The following is a 26,689-nucleotide window of genomic DNA, read 5'->3' on the forward strand; positions in this document are numbered from 1 at the left end:
ACGCCACCTCAGACCTGCTGTAGGATTTGAGCCGTGCACTCACGTCAGTTTGATAAATCCAGAAGAGTGTCTTGTTTTAGTCGTACACCATGTACGAAAGTTTGATACATGAGGGCCATTGTCCCATAGAAATCTATGGATGTGAGTGGATTAAATGAAACAATAAAAACAAATCCAGAACAGACTAAAATAAGACTTTTTCCTGCAGTGTCTCGAGGGAAAAATCACTCTCTCTTTCTCTTTTTTATTCTCAAATGTGATCTTCAGAGCAATGTTAGATATAATAGTGAATGTTTAAAGTCGCACACACGTAAACACAACAAACCCACACTACCACATAATCAGAGTTCAATAATGAGACTTGTCCTTCTCATGAGTGCACAGATCAAGTGGAAGGACGAGGGGGTTTAAGAAAGTGTCCTTGTGTGTCTACAGGCTGTCAGGATGTCTCGTCTCTGAGAGGGGCGGGGCTTCTCTGGCCTCAGCTCTGAGCTCCGCCCACTCCCATCTGACAGAGTTAGACCTAAGCTACAACCATCCAGGACCCTCAGCAGAGCTCCTGACCACTCTACGGGACGACCCACACTGCCCCCTGCAGTCCCTCAGGTGAGCTCCACACTGCCCCCTACAGTCCCTCAGGTGAGCTCCACACTGCCCCCTGCAGTCCCTCAGGTGAGCTCCACACTGCCCCCTACAGTCCCTCAGGTGAGCTCCACACTGCCCCCTGCAGTCCCTCAGGTGAGCTCCACACTGCCCCCTGCAGTCCCTCAGGTGAGCTCCACACTGCCCCCTGCAGTCCCTCAGGTGAGCTCCACACTGCCCCCTGCAGTCCCTCAGGTGAGCTCCACACTGCCCCCTGCAGTCCCTCAGGTGAGCTCCACACTGCCCCCTACAGTCCCTCAGGTGAGCTCCACACTGCCCCCTACAGTCCCTCAGGTGAGCTCCACACTGCCCCCTACAGTCCCTCAGGTGAGCTCCACACTGCCCCCTGCAGTCCCTCAGGTGAGCTCCACACTGCCCCCTGCAGTCCCTCAGGTGAGCTCCACACTGCCCCCTGCAGTCCCTCACACAGATTCCAGTCGTGTCGTGTGAACCCTCCACAACGTTCTAAATCTCTCAAAACCACAAAAGTGGTGCAGTGTGTCCCCAGCTTTAGGAACTGTCCACTGCCTGAAAACCCAGATCTTTTGAACAAAAACCAAATCAACAATACAATTCTGCACAAGTGAGATCACATGACCTCGTCACCATCAACAGCAACATCAGTGAAATATGTGGAAACATGTTCTATCACAAACACAGCGCTATCATTCAATACAAATAAGAACATATGTAACTATCCTTCATCAAGAAGAATGAGTTCTGTTTTTGTCTAAAACTGGCCACATTCTATTGAAAATAACTTCAAGGCTCAATAGAAATGTATTGTTTGACTGGACGAGTCATGAAAATAATGAGTGACGAGTCGACTTCTAAAATAGTGGTTTGCTGCAGAGTTCATCCTTGCAGTGTGTGAAACTGGTTTGGATCATAGAATCATGAATGACCATCACATCCTGGACTCAGAGTTTGAGTCACTTCCTCTGGTCAGTCACATATAAAACCATCAATTTAAAAACTCATTTATTCCCTCAGCCATAACTCTGATGAACAAACAAAAGCTGCTGTGGTTTTGTAGCAGGTTTGTCACAGTCTTGTGTCTTTCATTCCTGTTGTTGTGTGACCTCATTTCTCTCATGTCAGTCGTATAGTTGTGTTTGTGTTGCTCTGCTCTAGAAAACTCTACTGTCCATGTGTGAGAGTGACCCTCAGTGACAGAGCTGTGTGTGTTTCAGGCTGGATCCTGCTGGAGAGCGCTGGATGGTCCCAGGCCCCTGGAAGTGTGAGTAAACAGGAAGTGATGTCATGAGTGTGTTACAAGAGACAGGAAGTGATGTCATGAGTGTGTTACAAGAAACAGGAAGTGAGTGTGTCTCTTCAGAGTGAGGGGGTGTGGTTCCAAAGCCAAAGCTCTGAGCCTCAAAACCACAAACAATATTTATAAAGATCTAATTATAGCATTAACCTGAATCTTCTCCTTGTGTTATTTTAAATATATGTTTAGAATAATAAATGTATGTTTCATTTTTCTTATTGTATCACATTCCTCAACTACTTAAACCACCTCAAATCTACAATAAATTCACTTTTTTCTTTGACTTTATTGTTTATAATCTGTATTTCATTCTATTCTTATAAGTGTTGTAATAATAATAAAGTGATGTGAACAGTGTATTTGTGTTTGCAGATTTCTGTCACGTCACTCTGGATCCAAACACGGCCAACGACAAACTGGAGCTGTCTGTGGACAAAAGGACAGTGACCAATGTGGAGCAGCTCCAGCTGTCTCCGTCTCACCAGGACAGGTTCAGTTCCTGTCCCCAGGTCCTGAGCTCCACCGCTCTGACTGGACGCTGTTACTGGGAGGTGGAGACGAGAGGGTCTGTAGATGTAGCAGTGAGTTACAGAGGAATCAGACGGAGAGGAGACGCTGAGGACTGTAGGTTTGGAGACAATGATCAGTCCTGGAGTCTGAGGAGAGATGGAGGAGGAGGATGGTCTGTTTATCATTGTAAAAGGAACACAAACTGTGGCTACGTTACAAGCATGTATAGGGTACATAGAGTAGGTGTGTTCCTGGACTCTGAGGCTGGAGCTCTGTCCTTCTATCAGGTTAGACATGATAACAGTCTGTTCCTCCTCCACTCCTTCATCTGCAGCTTCTCAGAGCCTCTGTTTGTTGGCTTTGGTCTGGTTGCTCCTGGTTCCTCTGTGTCTCTGCTGGAGCCGAAGATGAGACGATAAAAACCTAATCCTGATCTGATCCTGTGACAATCTGCTGTTTCAGACGACGTCTCGACTCAGTGTTTCTCTGTTTAATGCAGCTCTTTTATTATGTTAAATGTTGCTTTAAGTTAGATAATGATAAATGTCAAATATTTGGAGAACAGTCAATCATATGAACTTAAGCGGCTTTAAAGTTAAATAAATAAATCATAAAATCAATACTTTGTCTCATTAATGACATTATTTTTCATACATTTTAAGCATATTACAAACGTCTCTTGAATGAAACTGTCCAACAAAACCCAAATGCAGAGGTTCTCAGCCACGAAATACATTTACTAAGTACAGTTTTGGAGGATGTTTAAGTTGCATTTGAGCCGAGCACTTCTCACTTTGACTCCTCTGCATTTCTAACAAAAGTCTCCAAGTAGAAAGTACTTTAGTGGAGGAGTTTTCCAGGTCTTTTGTCCCATTTCAAGTCTCACATGAAGCTCACAGACTTGATTTGCTCAGATGTTCCAGACTCACAGAAAGCTTTCCTCTGCTCGTCACACATTTTGTTCTAACTCCTCTTTATTCATCTATTTGGAAAACTCTTAACGATATTGACAGTTCTAACGAGCTTTGAGTCGGCTTCATCTTGCTTTTGTTTTGGAAAAAGTAAATGTACAAAATATGGTCCCCAAATATGGCTTTTACATCATTGACACTCGTTTTACAGCTGGACTCAACAGAACTCCACAAAAACACACTTTTCATCTCGTCTTTAGAAGGAACAGATCATTTTTCAAACATTGAAGCCGCATTTGATTTGACTGGAGTAGATTCTGCAGCGAATACTTGAGTACTTTAACTTCATCCTTTCACTGAGCTACTTTTACTGCAGTCTTCCTTGACCAGGTGTGTCTGTTCTTGTACTAAAGTAACTCCTCTACACGTATAGAACCAGAAGAACGCCTCACACTTTGCTCCACACACTTGTCGAAGCCGCCGCACTGAAGGCAATCGCTTCAGCAGCCACAGCCGCCCCGGGACGGTCCGACAAAAGTGCCATCGAACCCCCTGACCTCCGAGCACTCTGACCACTGTGCCACGGTCGCAGAAACAAATCAGGAAAAAAAACAACATAACACAGGAGAAAAGCCCAGATAAACGGAACCACGTTTGTGTCGTCTTCTTGAGGGCGAAAAAGAAGGCGGAGCCAGGTTTTTACACAGACACTGTTTTTGTTTTCCTTTGACACATTGTCCTTTTCCCATGACGCACACACGTCATCAGCCTAATCCAGTTCAACCATCCGGACACTATTTCATCACATTCTCGCGCTGCTTCTTCCTCCCGTTTCCAGTCGAGGCAGAATAAGGTGCAACTCGGTGTAGGACGGCTGTAAACGCACAAACATTCAGCCGCTCTTATTTACACCTTTGTGACAGTTTGAGCTTTTTTATTATTCTGGGCTCAAACCTCGACTGCACAAACTCAAGACATGGTGAGGTCAAAAACAAGCACGTGGACGCGATATGACGCGGTGCAGAGGGCGAGAGCAGCTTCTGGTCGCGTCAAAGGCACGAAACAGAAAGAATGACGTCAGTAGTGGAAAGAAAAGTCAAAAGTGTAAATGTGAAACTGAAATGAGATGATTTTAGAGCGTGAGCTGTGTCCGCAGACGTTTGAAAAGACGCGGCCTCAAAGCTGTTCACTGCAATGTTCTGAAAGAAAAAGAGTGAGGAAATAAAGGGAGCAGCAAATGATGACACGTCTAGAGTTCATTTCAAAAGACGTGAGAAACGGTTCATTTTGGAGGGTGAAAACAAACAGGCTTCATCTGACACTGTCCAATTCATGCTCCAAGAATGTGTGTTTGTGATGAAATGGTCAGATTTTCTACATTGGAAAAGCTCAAAAGCTCTGTTGGCCTCAGGGTTTCATTTAATCCTTTTGTGGACACAGCTTCTTTTGTGGCAGTTTTAGTTTAAAATCAAGTGGATGTAAAACAAAAATAGACAGATGTATTTCTATAAAGTTATGGACTAAACTGCCACAACTTTCCAGCACATGTCGACATTTTGGACCAAAACTATCGATTCTACTTTCACTTTAGGGATTTTCATGTGACTTTTTATGGCTCAGGGAGTTATTTTCAAACACTAAATAAACGAATAAAGTGATAAAAAGAAGTAAGACGTGCCCAGGGCCGGCCCAAGCCTTCAGGGGGCCCTAAGCGAAAACATTTTTGGGGGCCCCTCACCACGTCATCAGAATCAGTTTTATTGCCATTGTCAGTAAACAATTCACATATGGAACTTTCTTCAATGCAAACAAAGCACCAAAACTCCAGGGCATCCGTTTGACAGTTAGTTTATTCTCAACACCTCACAAGCTCAAATATTGATAACTTAAATCCCACAATGCAACTTGGTATTCCACTGACATCACCTCTACTCCCTGTACAAATAACACACATCCCAGATATGTTTTTGGGCGTTAAGGGTCGACAGCCACATTAGCACATTAGTTTAAATGAATGAACAGGGGGGGTCTGGGGGCCCTTCCCCAGAGATTTTCAGACCTTTTTTGGATGATGTGATGAAACTGTGCCAGGAGAAAGTGACTAAAGCCAGTTATTAATACAATAGTGTACTTAATTACTCAATACAATATTGGCTATGAAAATAATTATGGTCAAATTGATTCATTTTAATTGAAAATGTAAAAGTAATAGTTATCCTTACTAATTTATCTTTTACAGCTCCCAACTGTTCCTTCTTGCTTAAGTGACAAAACAAGTTATATTAAACAAATGGCATAAGCATTGCTTGATTAACAATTAACACTGATAAAACAGTGCAAACATGTTATTCCCAGAGAATGAACAGAACTAGAAGTGAAGGTCCAAACCTAGCTATTGTGAAGAGACTGCGTTTCTGCAGCTTTGCCACTTTTGTATAAAAATATATAGTATTATTCTATAACAGACGTAATTATAATATGTCTGGTTATTTTTCACTATCAATTTATTATAATTTATAACAAATAGTCTAATGATGCTTTTTAAATAAATTGAAATGTTTTATTGCTCTATTAAAAGTGAATTACAATATAAATGTTTGTTCTGATCAGAACATCACACACTGGACTCCTGCATGAAACAATGCTGCGATGTGATTGGCTGATGGACCTCACGTGCATAAACCTTTACATTCCTCTCATTGCACGTGAAGAAGTCAAAGTAAAACGGACATCACGAGTCACGATTGATCTCACATATGGTGATGTGAGAGAGGGGACGCAAACTCAAACCCGCTCATCTCTAAGTGAGGCTGCACAGGGGCCCTGCTCAGGGGCCCGGGACAGGGCCGCACACTGTTCACTCCAAAGTCTCACATCAGAGGTTCTGGACGAGACGGCGCTCGTCCGGACCGGATCTCCGCCTCTTAGTGACCGGGGCACAGACGCCCCTCACCGGCCTCACCTGCAGCTAACACTCCCGGGCTGGTGTAAATGTTAAGCTTATTATCTTTCATTCAGACATATTATTGTGCGCGGGGCAGAGCTCTCGTCGCCTCCAGCCTGAGCGAACTAACGTGACAGACTCGTGTTGTTTCAAACAGCAGCATTAACCGTCTCTTTGTAAGAGAAGTTCAATACCTGGAGAGTGTTGTTGAGTTTGCAGTTTCTTTACATCGTCAAGAAGTTTCTTCTTTCGTTTTTCGGCACCAGGAGATATATTCCTCTGGACATGAGGGCCACGCAGGGACCAGTTCTGTTGTGTTTATGTTTTGCTCTCGTTCTCCTTGCGCACAATGAAGTTGCCCAATCAGCGCAGGTCTGGTGTCTTGGTTGCCAGATTGTCATTACAAATAAATGCGGTTTGTGCGTTATATGTTACCGCTGTGTGCGCTGCCGCGCCAGCAGCGCTACTACACTAGTGGCGCACGCTGCGCTTGCACTTCGCATAAAACGGGTTGCCAGATTGGGGGCCCTATTAAAGCCTCGGGGTCCTATGCGGCTGCTTAGTTCGCTTATAGGCTGGGCCGGCCCTGGACGCGCCTCATGGGAAACGATGTCACATTTCACTTTGATTCGTGTGTAATAAGAGAGCTCTGGTTTAGACGCCGTCTGCAAAACAAATACTCAAAGATGCAAATATTTGATGACGTGAGGTAAAAGATGAAAAGTCCAGACGACTTCACGCCATATTTGTTCCTCGTTTGATTTATTCATATGAAAAGAAAAGTAAAAAATACATTAGTGTCGCCAAATCTCCACGTTTTTACAGAAGGTCATTTAGTGCTTTTTGTGGTGAGTGTATTTGTCATAATCGTCACATTGACAGTGGTTGGTTTTCTACAGAGGTTTTCATGAGCGTCCACATTGTTTTATGGAACATTTTGAAAAGACAGAGTTGGGTGAGTTTTTCTTTCAATGGATTAGAATAAAAGATCACATTTTTGGACGTTGAAGAGTGAAAATGGTGTGATGGAAATGGTCAGTTTGAATGATCCAAATGTGTTCAGAGCCTTTTCCTAAGTATTGAAGCCGGTTTAATGTGAGACAAGCCTGAGAGAAAGAGGAAAAGGCCTCAGTTCTGGCTAAAGAAAGACCCATATTTGCCTTTGTTACAGATGTGATATCGGCCTTCATTCTGCAGCACGCGCTCATATTTAGTTTAGGTGGAGCTGCCGCCTAAAGAACGCACCGGAAGCTTTATTTGAACACTTGAGGTCAAAGAGGGAAGGCACAAAACAGGCCTTCAGCGCTCTCTTACAGGCGTGTGCTTAAACGGGCTGTGGACCACATTTAAATGACATGATTTGGGGAAAAGAATATGGGCCTAAAAACATCTGCAGAGCTCATGGGACACGGCTTTCTCTGGGTTCTGAACAATCTACACAGGCCACAAAACAAACAAAAACATGTGGGCGGAGCTCCAGGTGCGTTCATGGGTTCAGGGCACGACCACGTGGAAGGGTGAGCCGGGCACGTGCTGGTCGCCCCACTTGACCACCAGGGTGTAGTCTCCCCGCTCCTTCAGGACGTAGCCCACGTTGTACTGCAGCCGCCCCATGTGTTTGACCACCACCTCCTCACAGGGGACGACGTGTGGGCCGTGCACGCCCACCAGCAGCATGCTCTTTCCTGCGCACACGCCCACAATGTAAGGAAGTATTTACATTAACGCAGGACAAAATGAGACTAAACGTGGTCTAAAATGAGACTAAACGTGGTCTAAAATGAGACAAACGTGGTCTAAAATGAGACTAAACGTGGCCTAAAATGAGACTAAACGTGGTCTAAAATGAGACTAAACGTGGCCTAAAATGAGACTAAACGTGGTCTAAAATGAGACTAAACGTGGCCTAAAATGAGACTAAATGTGGCCTAAAATGAGACTAAACGTGGTCTAAAATGAGACTAAACGTGGCTTAAAATGAGACTAAACGTGGTCTAAAATGAGACTAAACGTGGTCTAAAATGAGACTAAACGTGGCTTAAAATGAGACTAAACGTGGTCTAAAATGAGACTAAACGTGGTCTAAAATGAGACTAAACGTAGTCTAAAATGAGACTAAACGTGGTCTAAAATGAGACTAAACGTGGCTTAAAATGAGACTAAACGTGGCCTAAAATGAGACTAAACGTGGCCTAAAATGAGACTAAACGTGGTCTAAAATGAAACTAAACGTGGCTTAAAATGAGACTAAACGTGGCTTAAAATGAGACTAAACGTGGTCTAAAATGAGACTAATTGTGGCTTAAAATGAGACTAAACGTGGCCTAAAATGAGACTAAATGTGGCCTAAAATGAGACTAAACGTGGCTTAAAATGAGACTAAACGTGGTCTAAAATGAGACTAAACGTGGCTTAAAATGAGACTAAACGTGGTCTAAAATGAGACTAAACGTGGTCTAAAATGAGACTAATTGTGGCTTAAAATGAGACTAAATGTGGCCTAAAATGAGACTAAACGTGGTCTAAAATGAGACTAAACGTGGCTTAAAATGAGACTAAACGTGGTCTAAAATGAGACTAAACGTGGTCTAAAATGAGACTAAACGTGGCTTAAAATGAGACTAAACGTGTCTAAAATGAGACTAAACGTGGTCTAAAATGAGACTAAACGTGGCTTAAAATGAGACTAAACGTGTCTAAAATGAGACTAATTGTGGCTTAAAATGAGACTAAACGTGGCCTAAAATGAGACTAAATGTGGCCTAAAATGAGACTAAACGTGGTCTAAAATGAGACTAAACGTGGCTTAAAATGAGACTAAACGTGGTCTAAAATGAGACTAAACGTGGTCTAAAATGAGACTAAACGTGGTCTAAAATGAGACTAAACGTGGCTTAAAATGAGACTAAACGTGGTCTAAAATGAGACTAAACGTGGCTTAAAATGAGACTAAACGTGGTCTAAAATGAGACTAAACGTGGTCTAAAATGAGACTAATTGTGGCTTAAAATGAGACTAAATGTGGCCTAAAATGAGACTAAATGTGGCCTAAAATGAGACTAAACGTGGTCTAAAATGAGACTAAACGTGGCTTAAAATGAGACTAAACGTGGTCTAAAATGAGACTAAACGTGGTCTAAAATGAGACTAAACGTGGCTTAAAATGAGACTAAACGTGGCTTAAAATGAGACTAAACGTGGTCTAAAATGAGACTAAACGTGGCTTAAAATGAGACTAAACGTGTCTAAAATGAGACTAAACGTGGTCTAAAATGAGACTAAACGTGGTCTAAAATAAGACTAAACGTGGTCTAAAATAAGACTAAACGTGGTCTAACATGAGACTAAACGTGGTCTAAAATGAGACTAAACGTGGCTTAAAATGAGACTAAACGTGGTCTAAAATGAGACTAAACGTGGCTTAAAATGAGACTAAACGTGGTCTAAAATGAGACTAAACGTGGCTTAAAATGAGACTAAACGTGGTCTAAAATGAGACTAAACGTGGTCTAAAATGAGACTAATTGTGGCTTAAAATGAGACTAAATGTGGCCTAAAATGAGACTAAACGTGGTCTAAAATGAGACTAAACGTGGCTTAAAATGAGACTAAACGTGGCTTAAAATGAGACTAAACGTGGTCTAAAATGAGACTAAACGTGGTCTAAAATGAGACTAATTGTGGCCTAAAATGAGACTAAACGTGGTCTAAAATGAGACTAAACGTGGCTTAAAATGAGACTAAACGTGGCTTAAAATGAGACTAAACGTGGTCTAAAATGAGACTAAACGTGGTCTAAAATGAGACTAAACGTGTCTAAAATGAGACTAAACGTGGTCTAAAATGAGACTAAACGTGGTCTAAAATAAGACTAAACGTGGTCTAACATGAGACTAAACGTGGTCTAACATGAGACTAAACGTGGCTTAAAATGAGACTAAACGTGGCTTAAAATGAGACTAAACGTGGCTTAAAATGAGACTAAACGTGGTCTAAAATGAGACTAAACAGTCTAAATTGAGACTAAACGTGGTCTAAAGCCACTTTTGAGGCACAAAATCAAATGTATATGAATACACAATGTTATCTACACAAAAACAGTAATAATAATCGCCCGGTCTTTACTTTGTGTTTAGAAATGTCACGATATCAAACTTTAGCGTGAGAAAAAAACATCACGATTTAACGATTATTCACGATTATTGAGACTGTGACTAAACAACAGCAACTTTAGATTTTTTTAAAATTTTTGTTATTATACGTTATTAACTTTTGGGTCTATTTTTTGGGCTTCAGATTGAACTAAAAATACTTCATTTTGCTTCTAAAATGCTCGTGATCATCATCTTTTGGGTCTCACGATTATCTTTCGACCTGAATAATCACGATTATCGATTAACCTCATAGTCATGTGTTTTAGTTTGTGGTTTATCTTATCTTCACGATAGAAGATAACATCAATCCACCTCCGGCCTCTATATGAGAGTAGTATTATACAATAGAGCAGTACTAGTGACGCGCAGTAGAGTATAGAGTAGTACAGTGTAAAAGGACACTGACCTGCTTTGCTACAGTCCACGCTGAAGCTGCTCCTCTGCCCCACAAAAGCCTTGCTCAGACCCGGCCCTCGGCTCAGGACTTTGCTGGCGTCGGCCTCGCTGGTCCAGGAGGGGGCGCTGTGGGCGGGGCCGGCGCTGGAGGAGCGCACGGCCGGGTCCAGCGTCAGAGTCGACGTCTCGCTGGCGTTGGTCACGTTCACCAGACGAGGGCCTGAGGAGACACGAGAAGGCGCGTCTCCCATGACAACGGGCTGAGCAGTAGCACGGGTTTGAATGTTCAACGCGGTGTTCAGAAAGTACTGGAAACTGTTCACAAAATAACTGCAGAGATTCATGTTTTAACTAAATAACGTTCAAATATAAGGCCTGGGCGACAGTGACAAGAATAAATCTCTCAGATACGATGTCAATCCAACAGAAATGTGTCGTTAGTCCAGGTTTAATTATCAAACTAATGTGAACTTTCCGTCAAATGAATCACAGAAGTGCAGGAATATCTAATATCTATATTTGTTTCATTTTTATTTCTATTCAGCCTTTTTTGTATACTTTTTTACTCTAAACTAACTCCTTGATATTTGAATTTTCTTTTTTTAAGTTAAACATGTCAAAAGTAAAAACACGTAAAGGGCCAATCCGCCGCTTGTGCCTGTGATGTCACTATGAAGAGGCGGAGCTTATCAGTCCTGCAGCTTTGAATAGGAAGTGACCGGATCTGTTTCTATGACTGAGCAGTTTGAGATCAAGACTGCGGTTGATGCCGCTCTCACGACACAGTTCAACACTAAACACCGGATAAAGAGCATAATACGTCTCCTTTAAGGCGTCACCATCACGAAGCCGGCGCTCACCGTTGACCTTGGCGGTGAAGGGGCTGCCCTGGACGTGGTTGGGGCCGCCGTACTTCACGCCGATGCAGTAGTTGCCGGGGGCCATGGGCGTGTAGTGGACCCTGAAGCCCTCGGGCAGCTCCGCGCAGTCCATCTTCACCTTGGACGGGCCCTCGATGGTCACGGTCAAGGCCCCGGGGCCCGCTCTGCTGTTGTTTATGGTGAACTCCGACTGGACGCCTGCGATGCCGCGGACAGAGAAGGATCGTTTTTATATTTTAAAATGAGGAATGACAGAAACTCTTGTTTACCGCCTTAAAAACGTGACAAACAAAATAAGTTCTGTTTAAACCGTTTGCAGCAGTCCAAACACAATATTATGAATTCAATCAGCGCACTTAAAAGTATTGTGTTTTTATGTCACTGTTCATATAAAAAAATAAAAACTTTTAGATCCAGAAAGTTTTATTTCATGAAGAGCTTTTGTTTTGTGGTGTCGATAATCGTCGATAATCGTCGATAATCGTTAAATTGTGGTGTTTCTCGTCACTAGAATTCAACATTGTGACGTCCCTAAAACATCTTTAATTGTTCAGTTTAAAAGCACTTTTCAAAACTTTGAGACCAGAGCGGCGTGTGCAGTCACAAGAAAGGTAAAACGCTCTATAATCAGCTGCAGACAGCACTCGGCGGTGTAATTTTCACCAGAATAACTGCTTTTAGGACATATCTGTGCCGAAGCAAAACAGATTTGACTGTATTGAATGGATACAATCGTGAACCCTTTGACTTCGACTCTTTCCCGGGCGGTGGGTGAAGAGCCAAGAGCTTTGATGAACACTCCTGGACGAATGAGGGACTACACCGACATGTTGCTGTTAACGTCCGCTTTTTGGTGCCTTTTTTTTCTCGCTCGGACACGTTCCCGGAGCCAATGACGCGCCGGACGCCTTTGGAAGCCATCATCTCGCACTTTAGAACGTTAAGACGGTTCGCCACGGAGACACTTTCGAGCAGCTCCGAAGTGAACCGGCCCAAACCGTGCACCGTGTGCGTTTGACGTGTCTCACCTGTGGTCCCTCTCTCCAGTCCGGCGCCGTAGGCCGTCACGAGGCCGGCCTCTCCGGTCTGCCCCGGCTCTCCCACCCTGACCTGAAAAGGACTTCCCGGGATGTGAGCGCCATTGAACTTCACGTCGATGGAGTGGACGCCGTTCTCTCTGGGAATGAACCGGATCACGTACTTATCTGAGACGCGAAAAGAAGGAAATACACAGTGAATCGTCTGTTTGTGATTTAAACGTGAGGAACGATCGGAGAGACTGTCATCTGTGTGTAACGGGTTTCAGATGAATCCTCTCAATGATCGCAGCCTGATGTGCATCACTAATGACAGATTTACAATTAAGAACTGCAGAAAAACACTGGAAACATCTTGATGTAGAATTAAATAACGGGTTTAAACCTGAATTAAGAGTAAAACCTGAACTGAAGACTAAACTTGGCTTGACAGCCTTTTCCTCATGTCAAAGACTAAAACAAGACCAAAGAAAGACTAAAGCTGGAAAAGGGCTGTGATATAAGTCATTTTGAATCGAGATCAGTCTTTTTACAGTCACTAAAAGCATGTGACTTTTGAGGTGCATTTCTTCTTTTTGGTGTTAAATGGCCAAGATGAATTGAATTGTGTATCATTTGTGCTCAGGAAATCTACATTGAAAGACATTTTATAGGACAATTGTCATTATTTTTTTGTCATATTGTCCAACCCCCAGTGACACACTGGACTAGGTCTAAACAAGGACTTACCCAGGACTAAAACAGGGCTAAAGAGGAACTAATCCAGGACTAAACAAGGAGTAAAACTGGACAGAGCTAGAACTATTGCAGACTAAAACTGAAGAACACAGTCACAGACCTAAAAAATACATTAAAAACGGTCTAAACTTGGTTCAAACCAGGTCTTAAGTCAGTGATACGGACCTTTCTCAATCTCAGTGACCACGCACTCGTCCAGGGCTCCAGACGGACTGTGGACCTGAGCCTCCATCTTGCCCTGGGCTCCATTCAGACGCACAGCGAACGAGGCCGGGTGGTTCACCTTCAACCCAGACTCCTGCGGGCGACAGACGGGATAAACCAGGACTAAACCAGGACTAAACCAGGACTAAACCAGGACTAAACCAGGACTAAACCAGGACTAAACCAGGTCTAAACCAGGACTAAACCAGGACTAAACCAGGACTAAACCAGGACTAACAGCTCTAACAATACAGTTCTGTTCAAGGTTAACATTTGAGTTGCATTATGATGATATGACATAGGGCTGAGCAAAATTATATGTCTGTTTGCCGTAACCCGAGCGACCCGGTATGAAACTAGCCGACTGAAAAAAAATCATCAGCGTTTCATTGAAAAATAAAAGATTTTGCCGACTCACGACCGGTCTTTACTAAACCGCTGTGTCGAATATTTTTTCTCACGCTGGTAAACCTATCTTACATCCCAAAGGACTGATAACGTACTACGCAACACATATGCGACTTCATATTCAGTCCTCCACATGCGTCTGTAACAAAACAGAACGCGTGTCAGTGTCGTTAAACTGCTTTTTACAAGTTGGTTTGCCTCTGTCGGTGCCACTGACGTGTCCATAGTACATGCCACGCTCTATCACGGTGTCTTACGCAATGCATTTTGGGATTGAAACACGCCCAGCAGCGTCATCACAACAAACATGGTGGAGCCCGTGTCCCCCACATGTTCCCCCCGCTCGCCTTCGCTACCAAAATAAAGGATAACGGCGTACAAAAGGTCGATTGAAATACCTTAAAATCGTGAGATTTAGTCTCCCGATCGGGTTGATCGAGACGTTTTCCGTCATTGACTGGTGAAGCCTGAACCCTGGACTGTTGAAGCCTGACCCCTGGACTGTTGAAGCCTCCTGACCCCTGGACTGTTGAAGCCTCCTGACCCCTGGACTGTTGAAGCCTGAACCCTGGACTGTTGAAGCCTCCTGACCCCTGGACTGTTGAAGCCTGAACCCTGGACTGTTGAAGCCTCCTGACCCCTGGACTGTTGAAGCCTCCTGACCCCTGGACTGTTGAAGCCTGACCCCTGGACTGTTGAAGCCTGACCCCTGGACTGTTGAAGCCTGACCCCTGGACTGTTGAAGCCTCCTGACCCCTGGACTGTTGAAGCCTGACCCCTGGACTGTTGAAGCCTGACCCCTGGACTGTTGAAGCCTGACCCCTGGACTGTTGAAGCCTGACCCCTGGACTGTTGAAGCCTGACCCCTGGACTGTTGAAGCCCGACCCCTGGACTGTTGAAGCCTGACCCCTGGACTGTTGAAGCCTGACCCCTGGACTGTTGAAGCCCGACCCCTGGTGGTCACTCCGAGTCCAAAAATGGCAAAAATGTTGATATTTTCTTTTGCCTTCAAAGTAAAAAAAATAAGAATTTGCCTAACGTCCGACCCACTTGAAAATGTTGGCTCGGGTTACAGCAAACAGACAATTTATTTGGGGTAGCCTAGGATTAAAACCTTTTTTATTATGAGTTTATAAGTACACTCACTACAAGAGTTGATTTTAGTAAAGCAACTGGGTTCTGAATACCACCAAAAGACATATTATTTATCTTGCAGCCCTAATTCAAGTAGAACCAAGAATTAAAGATTACATTTAAAACATGAATATTAAACCAAGACTAAACCTGTTTCTTACCTGAGCTGCGATTGGTTCATCTGCAGTCGACAAAAGAGCGCGAGCACAGCTTTGAAAAGTACAGAAATACAACTGCTACTTCTACTATTAGTACTACTGCTGATTACCACATACATTACAGCGGTTCTAAACTGTAGAAATCTAACATCCATAACCTCCAAACCGAGAGGCAGGAGACGTGAAAACCACACCGCAGCCAGAGAAAAGAGCATCACACAGTTAGCAACGACTAGTTTATGCCACTCCAGAGTCTAGTTTGGTAAAGACAGGATTGAGAGAGTCGCTGTGAGGACGTCGGCTGCAGGTGGACCAATCAGAGCGTGAGGGAGGTCTGTTAAAAGTCTTTAAATGAAACACAGAGAGGCGCCTCGGGAACTGGACTGTGGTCAGGACAGAGGCACAAGGGGACGGGCCGAGGGGAATCAAACTGTCTCATTCAATATAACGAAAAGAGTAAATGGAAAAAAATGTGTAGGTCCAAACCAGAGCAAAAACTAGGACCAAACGAGCATTGAACTAGAAACCAGCATCAAATCGAGATACTAATCACTAACTAAAACAAACCGATGATAAATAGGGTTCAATTTAGAACAAGAGGATGTTTTATGAGCCTCCAGGAAGTAATGCAAGTCAAATTAAATGTAAAAAAAGGTTCTCTCTAGAGATGAGAATGTCTAATTTTTTTTTTATAAATAAAATAAAATAAATAAAATAAATAAAATAAATAAAATAAATAAAATAAATAAAATAAATAAAATAAATAAAATAAATAAAATAAATAAAATTTAATAAATTTAATAAATTTAATCAATAACTAAACAAGAACTAAACAGGAATTAAAATGGCTTACGCAGAACAAAACCTCAGCAAAACGGATAAATTGGCGCAAAAATGCTGTTACAACTTCAAATACTGGAGTACTTTTTAATTCAAGCGTTCCAATCCCAGTGAACAAGACCAGATTTTGACTTTCATTTCTACCCTTTTCCATTTCTTGTCCCATGTCACGCGCTTGCCTGGCCATTATCAGCTTCCTGTGTGTCTCTCTGTGCACGGTGTTGGGAGAGACAACAGGACGGCTGAACCAGGTAAGCTTTGCGACTAAAACACCCGCTTTTAATCACTTTAATGTGCGCCGGTTTTAAACTCGAGTGTATGTTTATGTTTTGGTGTGCTGTTCTGCAAGTGTTTTGCTTTTACGAGCAGTGTTATCTCAAGTGAGCTAGCTAGCATCGCTAGCCGAGGGCAGATGTCCCAATATCTCCGCGTTTTGCATCTTAAATACACCGTTAACGTCACAATGTGAACTGTTATCTGTGAAGCGTGTTATTCCCATATTACTGTTAACCCTAATCCTTTTATCCACCTTTTCAGAATTGGCAAAGACACCCTGACTGACATGACCTGTCTCTACGTGAAGTCTGCTAAGGAGCGTGGTAAGTGTAAAACATTATTTTGGTGATTTTCGTGTTTTAATGATTAGAGTATAATTAACCATAAGTAACATCTGTTTTTCAGGTGAGCCTGCAGTTTGTACATCAAGCTTCAGATCACTGTGGAAACAGCTTCTCCCACACATCAGAAGCTGCAGGCCACGCACAGATCATCAGATTATCAAGCGAGCATACATGAAGACCAGGGTTGACACTTTGGAAGACATCGCTGAGGTTAGTTTATATTATTTGACTACTGTAATGTGTAAACATTAGCCTGGCAAAACTTCAGTGCTGCTCTCTGCTTAAGATATGTTTCTTCTGTTCTCATTTTTTTACAGTGTCGCCCTTGTCATCAGGTAGTGGAAAACAGCTCTCCTGAGTCTCACCTCAATATCCCACAGCTTGTTGGAACGGCGGATAGCAAAGTGTTTGTCAAGAACTTGGACTGGCAGAAGCATCTGAGTCCCTTCTTCAGACGGCTTCCAAAGATCAAGAGTTATCAGCACTTCAGGTATTTATATTGAAACTCTCACATTGTGTTAAAAAAATAAATAGTTAATGAGTGTTTTATGTGAAATAGTTAGCCATTTCTTAAATGTCCTGTTATTTGTTTACAGCTTTGATGCCAAGAGCCGAGAGTCACAGCACAGAAGAGTGCACAGACGAAGAAGAGGATGAGGATGTGATCTCTGATGTAATTGGACTCTGGTGGTATACATATCATATCTATTATCTCATATCTCATATATTCAAAGCCATGGACCCGTTGCAGTTCGTATACCTGGCCCTGGCATCTGTTTATAAGAGTTCTTCTATTAAGAGTGTTTTTTAAACTTCCTATAAGTTACTGTCCTTTCCCCCTGTATCTACTGCGTTGTAACATTAAAGGCTCTTATCTTATCTTTTGTTGTTTGTGTTGAATCATTCAGTGCACCATTGTTGGTGAATCACCTGTGAATTATGTTTATCGACAAATGCAATGAACCCTATTCTCATTCTGATTCTTTGATTCTATTCAGGGCCTTTTTGTAATCCAAGTATTTCCATTTTAATACAGTAACTTCTAATTCTGATTCAAGTCCAGTTACCATCAATAACAACACTCCTCTTGAGTCTTCAGTGACAGCTGTAGGGGGAAGGTGGTGTCAGTGTGACGGGGGGGAGGGCTTATCTCAATGAGATGCAAATGAGCCCCGCCCCCTGTGACTCTGGGCTCACTCCGGTGAGAAACTTTGGAAGCCGTTTTCTCAGTGAATGGGTTTGAGAGTTGTTTACATTCAAATGACCACAACTTACTCAAATATTATCAGATCTACATGAGTGAGACATCATTGGAAAGCTTTGAATTCACACTTTCAGAATCTGTGAATAACTGTAACTGGATTGGCCACGTTCAGTCCCATTTACTCCCTCAGCCGGTCCCCGTGCCTCTGTCCCGGGTCCAGGTTCAGTCCGGTCTGGATGAGTCCCCTCTGAGTCTCACCTGAAGACCGCTAACAGTTAGCCGGCGCGCGTCGGTCACCGGAGCCACGACCGGGACGAGGAAGGGACTGTCCGGGATGTGCTGCTCGTTAAACTTCACTGCGATCTCATAGTCTCCTGCAGAGAGAGAGAAGGAGGACTTCAGAGAGAAGCTTTTGGCAGAAGAGCAGAGCAGCCAATCAATCTATAATATGGTCGTTTCATTCAGACTGGGACGATTCACTGGATTTTAGGCATTTGATTTTGGAATATGACTGCATAAAAGCACAAACAAACCACTCTCTTTGGATACAACATCTTCAATCAAAGTTCTCAAAATGAGCTTTCCGCTTCCGACTTCATCAAGAACATAACATTTGAGTAAAATATTTTAAATTAAACAATACTGCATTAGCCCAATTAAAAAAAACATAAACGTTGAACCCGGTCTGTTATATTTGTGAAAAGAGCCATTATCCCTGTGCAATCTAACTGCCTTAAATCTGCACATTAAAGCGTCACATCCAGTTCATGAGGAGTGTTTCTACTGGTGCGGCTCATGACAAATGGAATGACTGGAAGGTTACGCATTGGGGCTTTAATAGTAGACATTTAGAGGACAGAAGGTTGTGGCGTGAGTGTGGAGTACCGGGCTCCTGTGCGATGTAGGCCACGCCACACGAGCCGTCTTTCCTGTCGTCGAAGGAGATCTCGGCTCGACTCGGGCCCTCCACGGCGATGGACAGGCCCCCCGCGCCCGCCTCACGAGTCCAGATGCTGAACTCCGCTGCACAGAGAACATACATGAAGTACAGGCCGAGAGGCTTAGAACATACATGAAGTACAGCCCGAGAGGCTTAGAACATACATGAAGTACAGCCCGAGAGGCTTAGAACATACATGAAGTACAGCCCGAGAGGCTTAGAACATACATGAAGTACAGCCGAGAGGCTTAGAACATACATGAAGTACAGCCCGAGAGGCTTAGAACATACATGAAGTACAGCCCGAGAGGCTTAGAACATACATGAAGTACAGCCGAGAGGCTTAGAACATACATGAAGTACAGCCCGAGAGGCTTAGAACATACATGAAGTACAGCCCGAGAGGCTTAGAACATACATGAAGTACAGCCGAGAGGCTTAGAACATACATGAAGTACAGCCCGAGAGGCTTAGAACATACATGAAGTACAGCCCGAGAGGCTTAGAACATACATGAAGTACAGCCGAGAGGCTTAGAACATACATGAAGTACAGCCCGAGAGGCTTAGAACATACATGAAGTACAGCCCGAGAGGCTTAGAACATACATGAAGTACAGCCCGAGAGGCTTAGAACATACATGAAGTACAGCCGAGAGGCTTAGAACATACATGAAGTACAGCCCGAGAGGCTTAGAACATACATGAAGTACAGCCCGAGAGGCTTAGAACATACATGAAGTACAGCCCGAGAGGCTTAGAACATACATGAAGTACAGCCCGAGAGGCTTAGAACATACATGAAGTACAGCCCGAGAGGCTTAGAACATACATGAAGTACAGCCGAGAGGCTTAGAACATACATGAAGTACAGCCCGAGAGGCTTAGAACATACATGAAGTACAGCCGAGAGGCTTAGAACATACATGAAGTACAGCCCGAGAGGCTTAGAACATACATGAAGTACAGCCCGAGAGGCTTAGAACATACATGAAGTACAGCCCGAGAGGCTTAGAACATACATGAAGTACAGCCCGAGAGGCTTAGAACATACATGAAGTACAGCCCGAGAGGCTTAGGACATACATGAAGTACAGCCCGAGAGGCTTAGAACATACATGAAGTACAGCCAAGAGGCTTAGAACATACATGAAGTACAGCTCAACAGAGACATTTGCATTGTGTGAAAAATAGCGCCCCATGTGGCCAGTTGTGTAGACGCAGCTTAAAGCCTGGTGTGGCGCTGCTAAATTAATTTAGTCTTTTATGGATGTCACACTACAAACGAGAGATGTGTGTGTTTACTGCGGTCACATGTTTGTGTTTTTTGCCGGTCACATGTTTGTGTTTACTGCGGTCACATGTTTGCGTTTACTGCTGGTCACATGTTTGCGTTTACTGCTGGTCACATGTTTGCGTTGACTGCTGGTCACACGTTTGCGTTGACTGCGGTCACACGTTTGCGTTGACTGCAGGTCACATGTTTGCGTTGACTGCAGGTCACATGTTTGCGTTGACTGCAGGTCACATGTTTGCGTTTACTGCTGGTCACATGTTTGCGTTTACTGCTTGGTCACATGTTTGCGTTTACTGCGGTCACATGTTTGCGTTTACTGCTGGTCACGTGTTTGCGTTTACTGCTGGTCACATGTTTGCGTTTACTGCTGGTCACATGTTTGCGTTGACTGCAGGTCACATGTTTGCGTTTACTGATGGTCACATGTTTGTGTTTACTGCGGTCACATGTTTGCGTTTACTGCTGGTCACATGTTTGTGTTTACTGCGGTCACATGTTTGTGTTTACTGCTGGTCACATGTTTGTGTTTACTGCTGGTCACATGTTTGTGTTTACTGCGGTGTGACGGAGCCAGTGCGTCTTTAACTGGTGTCGGCGCTTATTTGCTGAGCAACCGCGCGGTCGTCATGCCCGCGCGCACTTTCCAACACACACTCATACATTCCCCGCTCCCCGCGTTTCCCTCTGTTTCATTCATTTGCATCAGACGCTACACACGCTTCTTTCCCCGCACTCCTCCGTCACTAATCCGCTAAGGGTGCACACTTGCGCGCGTTAGGTTCATTCTAAGCACACACACGTCAATTGTTGCCTGTTTTGTCACGAAGCCGCGCTCCGCCGATGCGTCGCGTTGGGTCGAAACCGAGCCAGGACTTCCTGGAAGTTTAAATGCGCGTTGTTCGCGCCGTGGTGCTGACCATGTGACACCGGGTATTCTATGTGTTTATATTGCTTTATTTTGAACATGTGTATATAATTAATGATGTATTATGTTGTAGGAAGAGGCCACAACAGTTTATTGTCAATTTATTTGGGGTTTGAATTATATAGTTATTTTGCTCAGTGGGAGGGGCAAGTGAGGAATAAAGGGAGCCGCTCTTGGCTGGGGGGGGAGTCTGTCTCCAACATCAGAGAAGGTAACAGTGTGAGAGAGAGTGAGTTAGAAGAGAGAGAGTTAAAAGAGAGAACGAGTTAAAGTTGAACTCATAGTTGGAACTCTGTAAATATATGTTTTTGGATTTTTGGACCTTTTTTGCTCACTGTATATATTTTGCACTGTTACACTATTTTTGCACTTTGGTTTGGCACAATAAATCCACCTGAGCACTTGAAATCTGACTTCGCCATATTTTTGAGGGAGAGCCCCGCTACATTTGGTGTCAGAAGTGGGATATGGCAAGTCGGAAGAAAGTTTCTCGCCAACCAAAGCGCACAGGTTTGCGATCACAAGGCGGTGATCGACAGCCAGAGGGGGCAGGAGCTCCAGACCCAGCATGGGAGACAGATGAGGATGAAGAGTGGGAGCAGAAGCCCGAGCCATCATCTGAACCAGGTCAGGACATGGTGACGCTGATGAGAGATTTTCTAGCGGGACAGCAACGCCGCGAAGAGGGTTTGCTGGCCGAACTCCGGGGACTGAGAGCCTCTTTTCCTACTGTTGTGGAGGGCGGGGCTCAACCTGCATCCCCTTCGCAGCCGACTCTTCGAAGACCTCGTCCAGCGCCAAACCTGCCTGCACATCATGAGTCGCCAACCCCTGGTGGCCAGAGATCGGTGTTCCATGGAAGCCGCATGGAGATCGATGATGCTGAGCCGCAGCGCCATGTACCGGAAGCTGAGGACAGGCCGAGACCAGAATGGAGACCGTACAATGAGCCGAAAATACCACAGTTTCAGAGTGGTGAGGACATGGAAAATTATCTGCTACGTTTTGAGCGGATAGCTAGAACCTGGAGGTGGCCAGAGGACGAGTGGGCGTGTCGTCTTGTACCCTTATTGACTGGAAAGGGACTAGAGGCCTACTCTGCTATGGATGAAGACAGAGCCCACTGTTACATGGACCTGAAAGCAGCTCTGCTTGCGAAATTTAACATTTCACCCGAAACTTACCGACAGCAGTTTCGCTCCAGCACTCTGCCGCATGATGAAAGCCCTACGGAGACCTATCATCGCCTCCGAGGACTCTATCGCCGCTGGATAAGACCGGATGAACGCTCCAAGGAGGAAATTGGTGAAGCGATCATCATGGAGCAGCTTCTGCGGGTGTTTCCCTTTGAAGTGAGGACCTGGGTGAAGGAACATGAGCCAGCCGATGGATTTACCGCTGCTAAGTTGGCCGTGCAGTATCTCAACGCTCGGAAAGGAGTATCTTCTGCCCGGTTAACCACAGCATCCCAGCGCGCACCAGCTCAACTTTTTCTACCAAGGCCTGCCAGACGTGAGACCAACCAAGACGTGTCAGGTACCATGAATTCTGCCCCAAACCAACGAGGACCTGGTAAGGAGTTTATTTGTTTTTCCTGCCAACAACCTGGGCACAAAGCCTCAGTTTGCCCAGTCCGTAAAGCTAAAGTTAGCGGAGCGTGCTATCCTCCAAGACCAGAGGCAGAGGGCACTCATGAGACAGACAGTACTATTAAACGCTGTAAAAATGTGCTAATTAATGGCCAAGAGGTTTCTGCTTTACTGGACACTGGTAGTTTCACATCCCTTATCAAATGTAGCTCAGTGCCAGTTAGCAGCATAAACTATGGCAAGACAGTGGACATTTTGTGTGTGCACGGGGATAGCCACCTTTATCCTACTGTGGAGGTTACCATAACAGTTGCAGACCAGCCCTATCTGGTGGCTGTGGGAGTAGTAGAAAACCTACCCGTGGATGCTATTCTCGGTTGGGACCTACCTTTTCTGATGGACCTGTTGTCTGGGAATGTTGACTCTGGGGGGAATAATGACTGTGGAAATGTGTCGTGTTCTGTTCTTACGCGGGCACAAGTGAAAGCCGGTGTCCAACCTCTGCCAGACTTGGACGGTAGTCTGTGTGAGGGAGGCACCAAAGGGCCAAGGAAATCCCGGCGTCAGCGACGCTTTGAAAAAGAAATGTGGTCTTTAAATCCGGAAAATTGTGATTCTTTTGTGTGGGATGTACCTGAAAATGTTTCTTTGTTGCAAAGCAATGATATTACTTTGAAAAGTATTTTTGCTAAGGTGGGAAAAGAAACCAAAGGTTGTCTGGGTCAAGAGAAGTTTATTATTGACAATGGGGTGTTGTATATCGTTAGTGATGAATGTAAACGTCTTGTTGTTCCCTTTAGCTGTAGGACCCTTGTCATGCATTTAGCACACACAGTGCCATGGTCAGGTCACCTCGGTCGCCACAAAACATTCTTGCGCGTCAGTTCTAGATTTTATTGGCCGTCCATGTATGCTGACATTCACAAATATTGCGCTACATGTCCAACCTGTCAGAAAACATGTCCAGTGCGCAAGTCTGACCGTGCCTTTTTGCAGCCTCTTCCAGTTATCTCCACTCCCTTCCGAAGGATTGCGATGGACATTGTGGGGCCCCTGGTGAAGAGCAGCAGTGGACATCAGTACATCCTGGTCATCTCGGATTATGCCACCAGATTTCCAGAGGCTTTTCCGCTGAGAACCATCACTGCGCCTGCTATCCTTCGAGCGCTTGTTCAACTGTTCTCCAGAGTTGGATTACCTGATGAAATTCTCACGGACCAAGGCACCAACTTCACATCTCGGTTAATGCACCTTTTCCAGCAGCAACTGGGCATTTCCTCCATCAAAACCACCCCGTACCACCCACAGACGGATGGACTGGTTGAGCGGTTTAACCAGACACTGAAGCGGATGCTCCAGAAGTTCGTGGATGATACCGGCAAAGACTGGGACTGTTGGCTACCCTTTGTTCTGTTTGCCTATCGAGAGGTCCCACAGGCGTCAACTGGATTTTCTCCATTTGAACTGTTGTATGGCTGGGATGTTCAGGGGCCTTTGGACCTTCTACGCAAACAATGGGAGGGCCCACCAGCACGACAAAGTGACCGGAGCATTGTAAAGTTTGTACTTGAAATGCGAGAGAGACTGTCAAAGTACTTAGAGGAGGCAGAGAAGAACTTGCTAGGTGCTCAAAAAGCCCAGAAGACCTGGTACGACCGCCAAGCCCGCAGTCGTGAGTTCCAGCCTGGTCAGAAGGTGCTGCTTCTTCTGCCATCCTCAACCCATAAACTTTTAGCAAAATGGCAGGGCCCGTACACTGTCACCCGGAAGATGGGGCCAGTCACCTACGAGGTCCTGCATCCAGAGAAAAAGAAGTCCAGGCAGACGTACCATGTCAACCTACTGAAGGAGTGGAGAGAGCGTCCAGTCCAAGCTCCAACTAAAGTCCTGTTGGTCAGGAAAGTAGACAATGACGAGGACGGGGAAGAGCCGGACATGGGACTGGAGGGACTGACCAACACTGCTACCCCTGTGCTGGTTCATCTTCCTCCTGAGCAAGCCACACAGCTACTCCAGACCTTCAAAGAAGTGTCTTCGCTGTTCCGTGCCAGTCCTGGAAGAACTACAGTGGTGGAACATGTCATCCGCCTGAAGGAGGGTCGCCCGATCCGACAGCGACCATATCGTGTACCACAGCAGCTTGTTGGGAAGCTCCAAGATGAGATCCAAGAAATGCTGAGACTGGGAGTCATCGAACCTTCCAAATCCGAATGGAGCAGTCCTGTAGTGATTGTTTTCAAGAAAGACGGATCACTCAGGATATGTATTGACTTTCGAAAGCTGAACTCTGTGTCTGAATTTGATGCATACCCAATGCCAAGGATTGATGACTTGCTGGAGAAGATTGGTTCCGCCAAGTACATAACCACATTGGACCTTTGCAAAGGATACTGGCAAGTGCCCCTCGAGAAGTCCTCACGGCCCTACACAGCATTTCAAACACCAACTGGACTGTTTCAGTTTACTGTGATGCCATTCGGGCTGCATGGAGCACCTGCTACGTTTCAACGTCTGATGGATCGAGTTCTCCAGGGGTGTGAGCTATTCAGCGCGGCTTATCTCGACGATGTCGTCATCTTCAGCGAGACCTGGGAGGACCATGTCCAACATCTCTCCCAAGTCCTGAAGCAGATCCAGCGAGCCGGTCTTACGCTGAATCCGGCAAAGTGTGAGTGGGCTCGGCAGGAGACACGCTACCTCGGCTACCAGATGGGTCGAGGGGAGGTGAGGCCTCAGGTCGACAAGGTCGAGGCTATCCTGAGATCTCCGAGGCCACGAACAAAGAAAGAGGTGCGTTCCTTTCTGGGGTTGGCCGGATGGTACCGACGGTTTGTGCCGCAGTTCGCAACGATTGCCACTCCGCTTACAGCACTCACCGCCAAAGGCCAGCGAAACCCAGTCGTCTGGACCGAGGACTGTGAGAATGCCTTCAACACCCTCAAAGCTCACCTGTGTTCATCACCGGTGCTGAAGAGTCCAGACTTCACCAAGCGCTTCTTGGTACAAGTGGATGCCTCCATGGTTGGCCTCGGAGCAGTCCTGACTCAGGGGGAACCTGGAGAGGAGCGTCCAATATTGTATTTGAGTCGCAAACTCCTGCCACGCGAGACCCGCTACTCTGCTGTAGAGAAAGAGGGCCTTGCAATCAAATGGGCGTTGGAGAGCTTGCGCTACTACCTGCTCGGACGTGAGTTTGATCTAGAGACTGATCATAGTGCCCTGACTTGGATCAACACTATGAAGGATCATAATAGTCGCCTGACAAGATGGTATCTCGCACTACAGCCCTTCAGATTCGCCATCCGACACCGTGCCGGCAAGATGAACATTGTTGCGGATTATTTGTCCAGGTTGCCCCACAGTGTCAACCTTCCGGAAGGGAGGGATAATGTGACGAAGCCAGTGCGTCTTTAACTGGTGTCGGCGCTTATTTGCTGAGCAACCGCGCGGTCGTCATGCCCGCGCGCACTTTCCAACACACACTCATACATTCCCCGCTCCCCGCGTTTCCCTCTGTTTCATTCATTCGCATCAGACGCTACACACGCTTCTTTCCCCGCACTCCTCCGTCACTAATCCGCTAAGGGTGCACACTTGCGCGCGTTAGGTTCATTCTAAGCACACACACGTCAATTGTTGCCTGTTTTGTCACGAAGCCGCGCTTCGCCGATGCGTCGCGTTGGGTCGAAACCGAGCCAGGACTTCCTGGAAGTTTAAATGCGCGTTGTTCGCGCCGTGGTGCTGACCATGTGACACCGGGTATTCTATGTGTTTATATTGCTTTATTTTGAACATGTGTATATAATTAATGATGTATTATGTTGTAGGAAGAGGCCACAACAGTTTATTGTCAATTTATTTGGGGTTTGAATTATATAGTTATT

General features: G+C 45.0%; 3 protein-coding genes across 4 annotated transcripts in view; 2 read left to right on the forward strand and 1 right to left on the reverse strand.

The window, feature by feature from the left end:
• The window catches only part of LOC140354724 (NACHT, LRR and PYD domains-containing protein 3-like), a 334,575-nt gene extending 332,624 nt beyond the window's left edge, over positions 1-1,951 (forward strand). The window contains exons 15-16 of the mRNA XM_072439920.1: positions 436-606; positions 1,836-1,951. Coding sequence (XP_072296021.1) covers positions 436-606; positions 1,836-1,890 — 226 coding nt within the window. The 3' untranslated portion in view covers positions 1,891-1,951. The remainder of the gene's footprint in view (positions 1-435; positions 607-1,835) is intronic.
• Positions 1,952-2,112: 161 nt separating this feature from the next.
• LOC140346430 (stonustoxin subunit alpha-like) lies at positions 2,113-2,859 on the forward strand. Its single transcript, XM_072432498.1, has 2 exons — positions 2,113-2,135; positions 2,259-2,859. The coding sequence occupies exons 1-2, from the start codon at positions 2,113-2,115 to the stop codon at positions 2,842-2,844; spliced, it is 609 nt and encodes a 202-aa protein (XP_072288599.1). The 3' UTR covers positions 2,845-2,859.
• Positions 2,860-6,986: 4,127 nt separating this feature from the next.
• The window catches only part of flnba (filamin B a), a 96,686-nt gene continuing 76,983 nt past the window's right edge, over positions 6,987-26,689 (reverse strand). For both annotated transcript variants that reach the window (XM_072439917.1, XM_072439916.1), the window contains exons 43-49: positions 18,941-19,078; positions 18,314-18,429; positions 13,652-13,784; positions 12,740-12,916; positions 11,691-11,909; positions 10,841-11,050; positions 6,987-7,965 (exon numbers count right to left, since the gene is read on the reverse strand). In XM_072439917.1, coding sequence (XP_072296018.1) covers positions 7,775-7,965; positions 10,841-11,050; positions 11,691-11,909; positions 12,740-12,916; positions 13,652-13,784; positions 18,314-18,429; positions 18,941-19,078 — 1,184 coding nt within the window. In that variant the 3' untranslated portion in view covers positions 6,987-7,774. The remainder of the gene's footprint in view (positions 7,966-10,840; positions 11,051-11,690; positions 11,910-12,739; positions 12,917-13,651; positions 13,785-18,313; positions 18,430-18,940; positions 19,079-26,689) is intronic.

The sequence above is a fragment of the Eucyclogobius newberryi genome, unplaced genomic scaffold, assembly GCF_026437365.1.
Source record: "Eucyclogobius newberryi isolate DKJ021-1_F unplaced genomic scaffold, fEucNew1.0.hap1 SCAF_11, whole genome shotgun sequence".
Taxonomy (NCBI): domain Eukaryota; kingdom Metazoa; phylum Chordata; class Actinopteri; order Gobiiformes; family Gobiidae; genus Eucyclogobius; species Eucyclogobius newberryi.

Bases quoted from the DNA above. Each gene is read 5' to 3' on its own strand.
- LOC140346430 (XM_072432498.1), top strand. From the start codon at position 2,113: ATGTATGTTTCATTTTTCTTATT. The intron at 2,136-2,258 runs GTATCACATTCC...ATAATAATAAAG, and splicing joins TATGTTTCATTTTTCTTATT to TGATGTGAACAGTGTATTTG.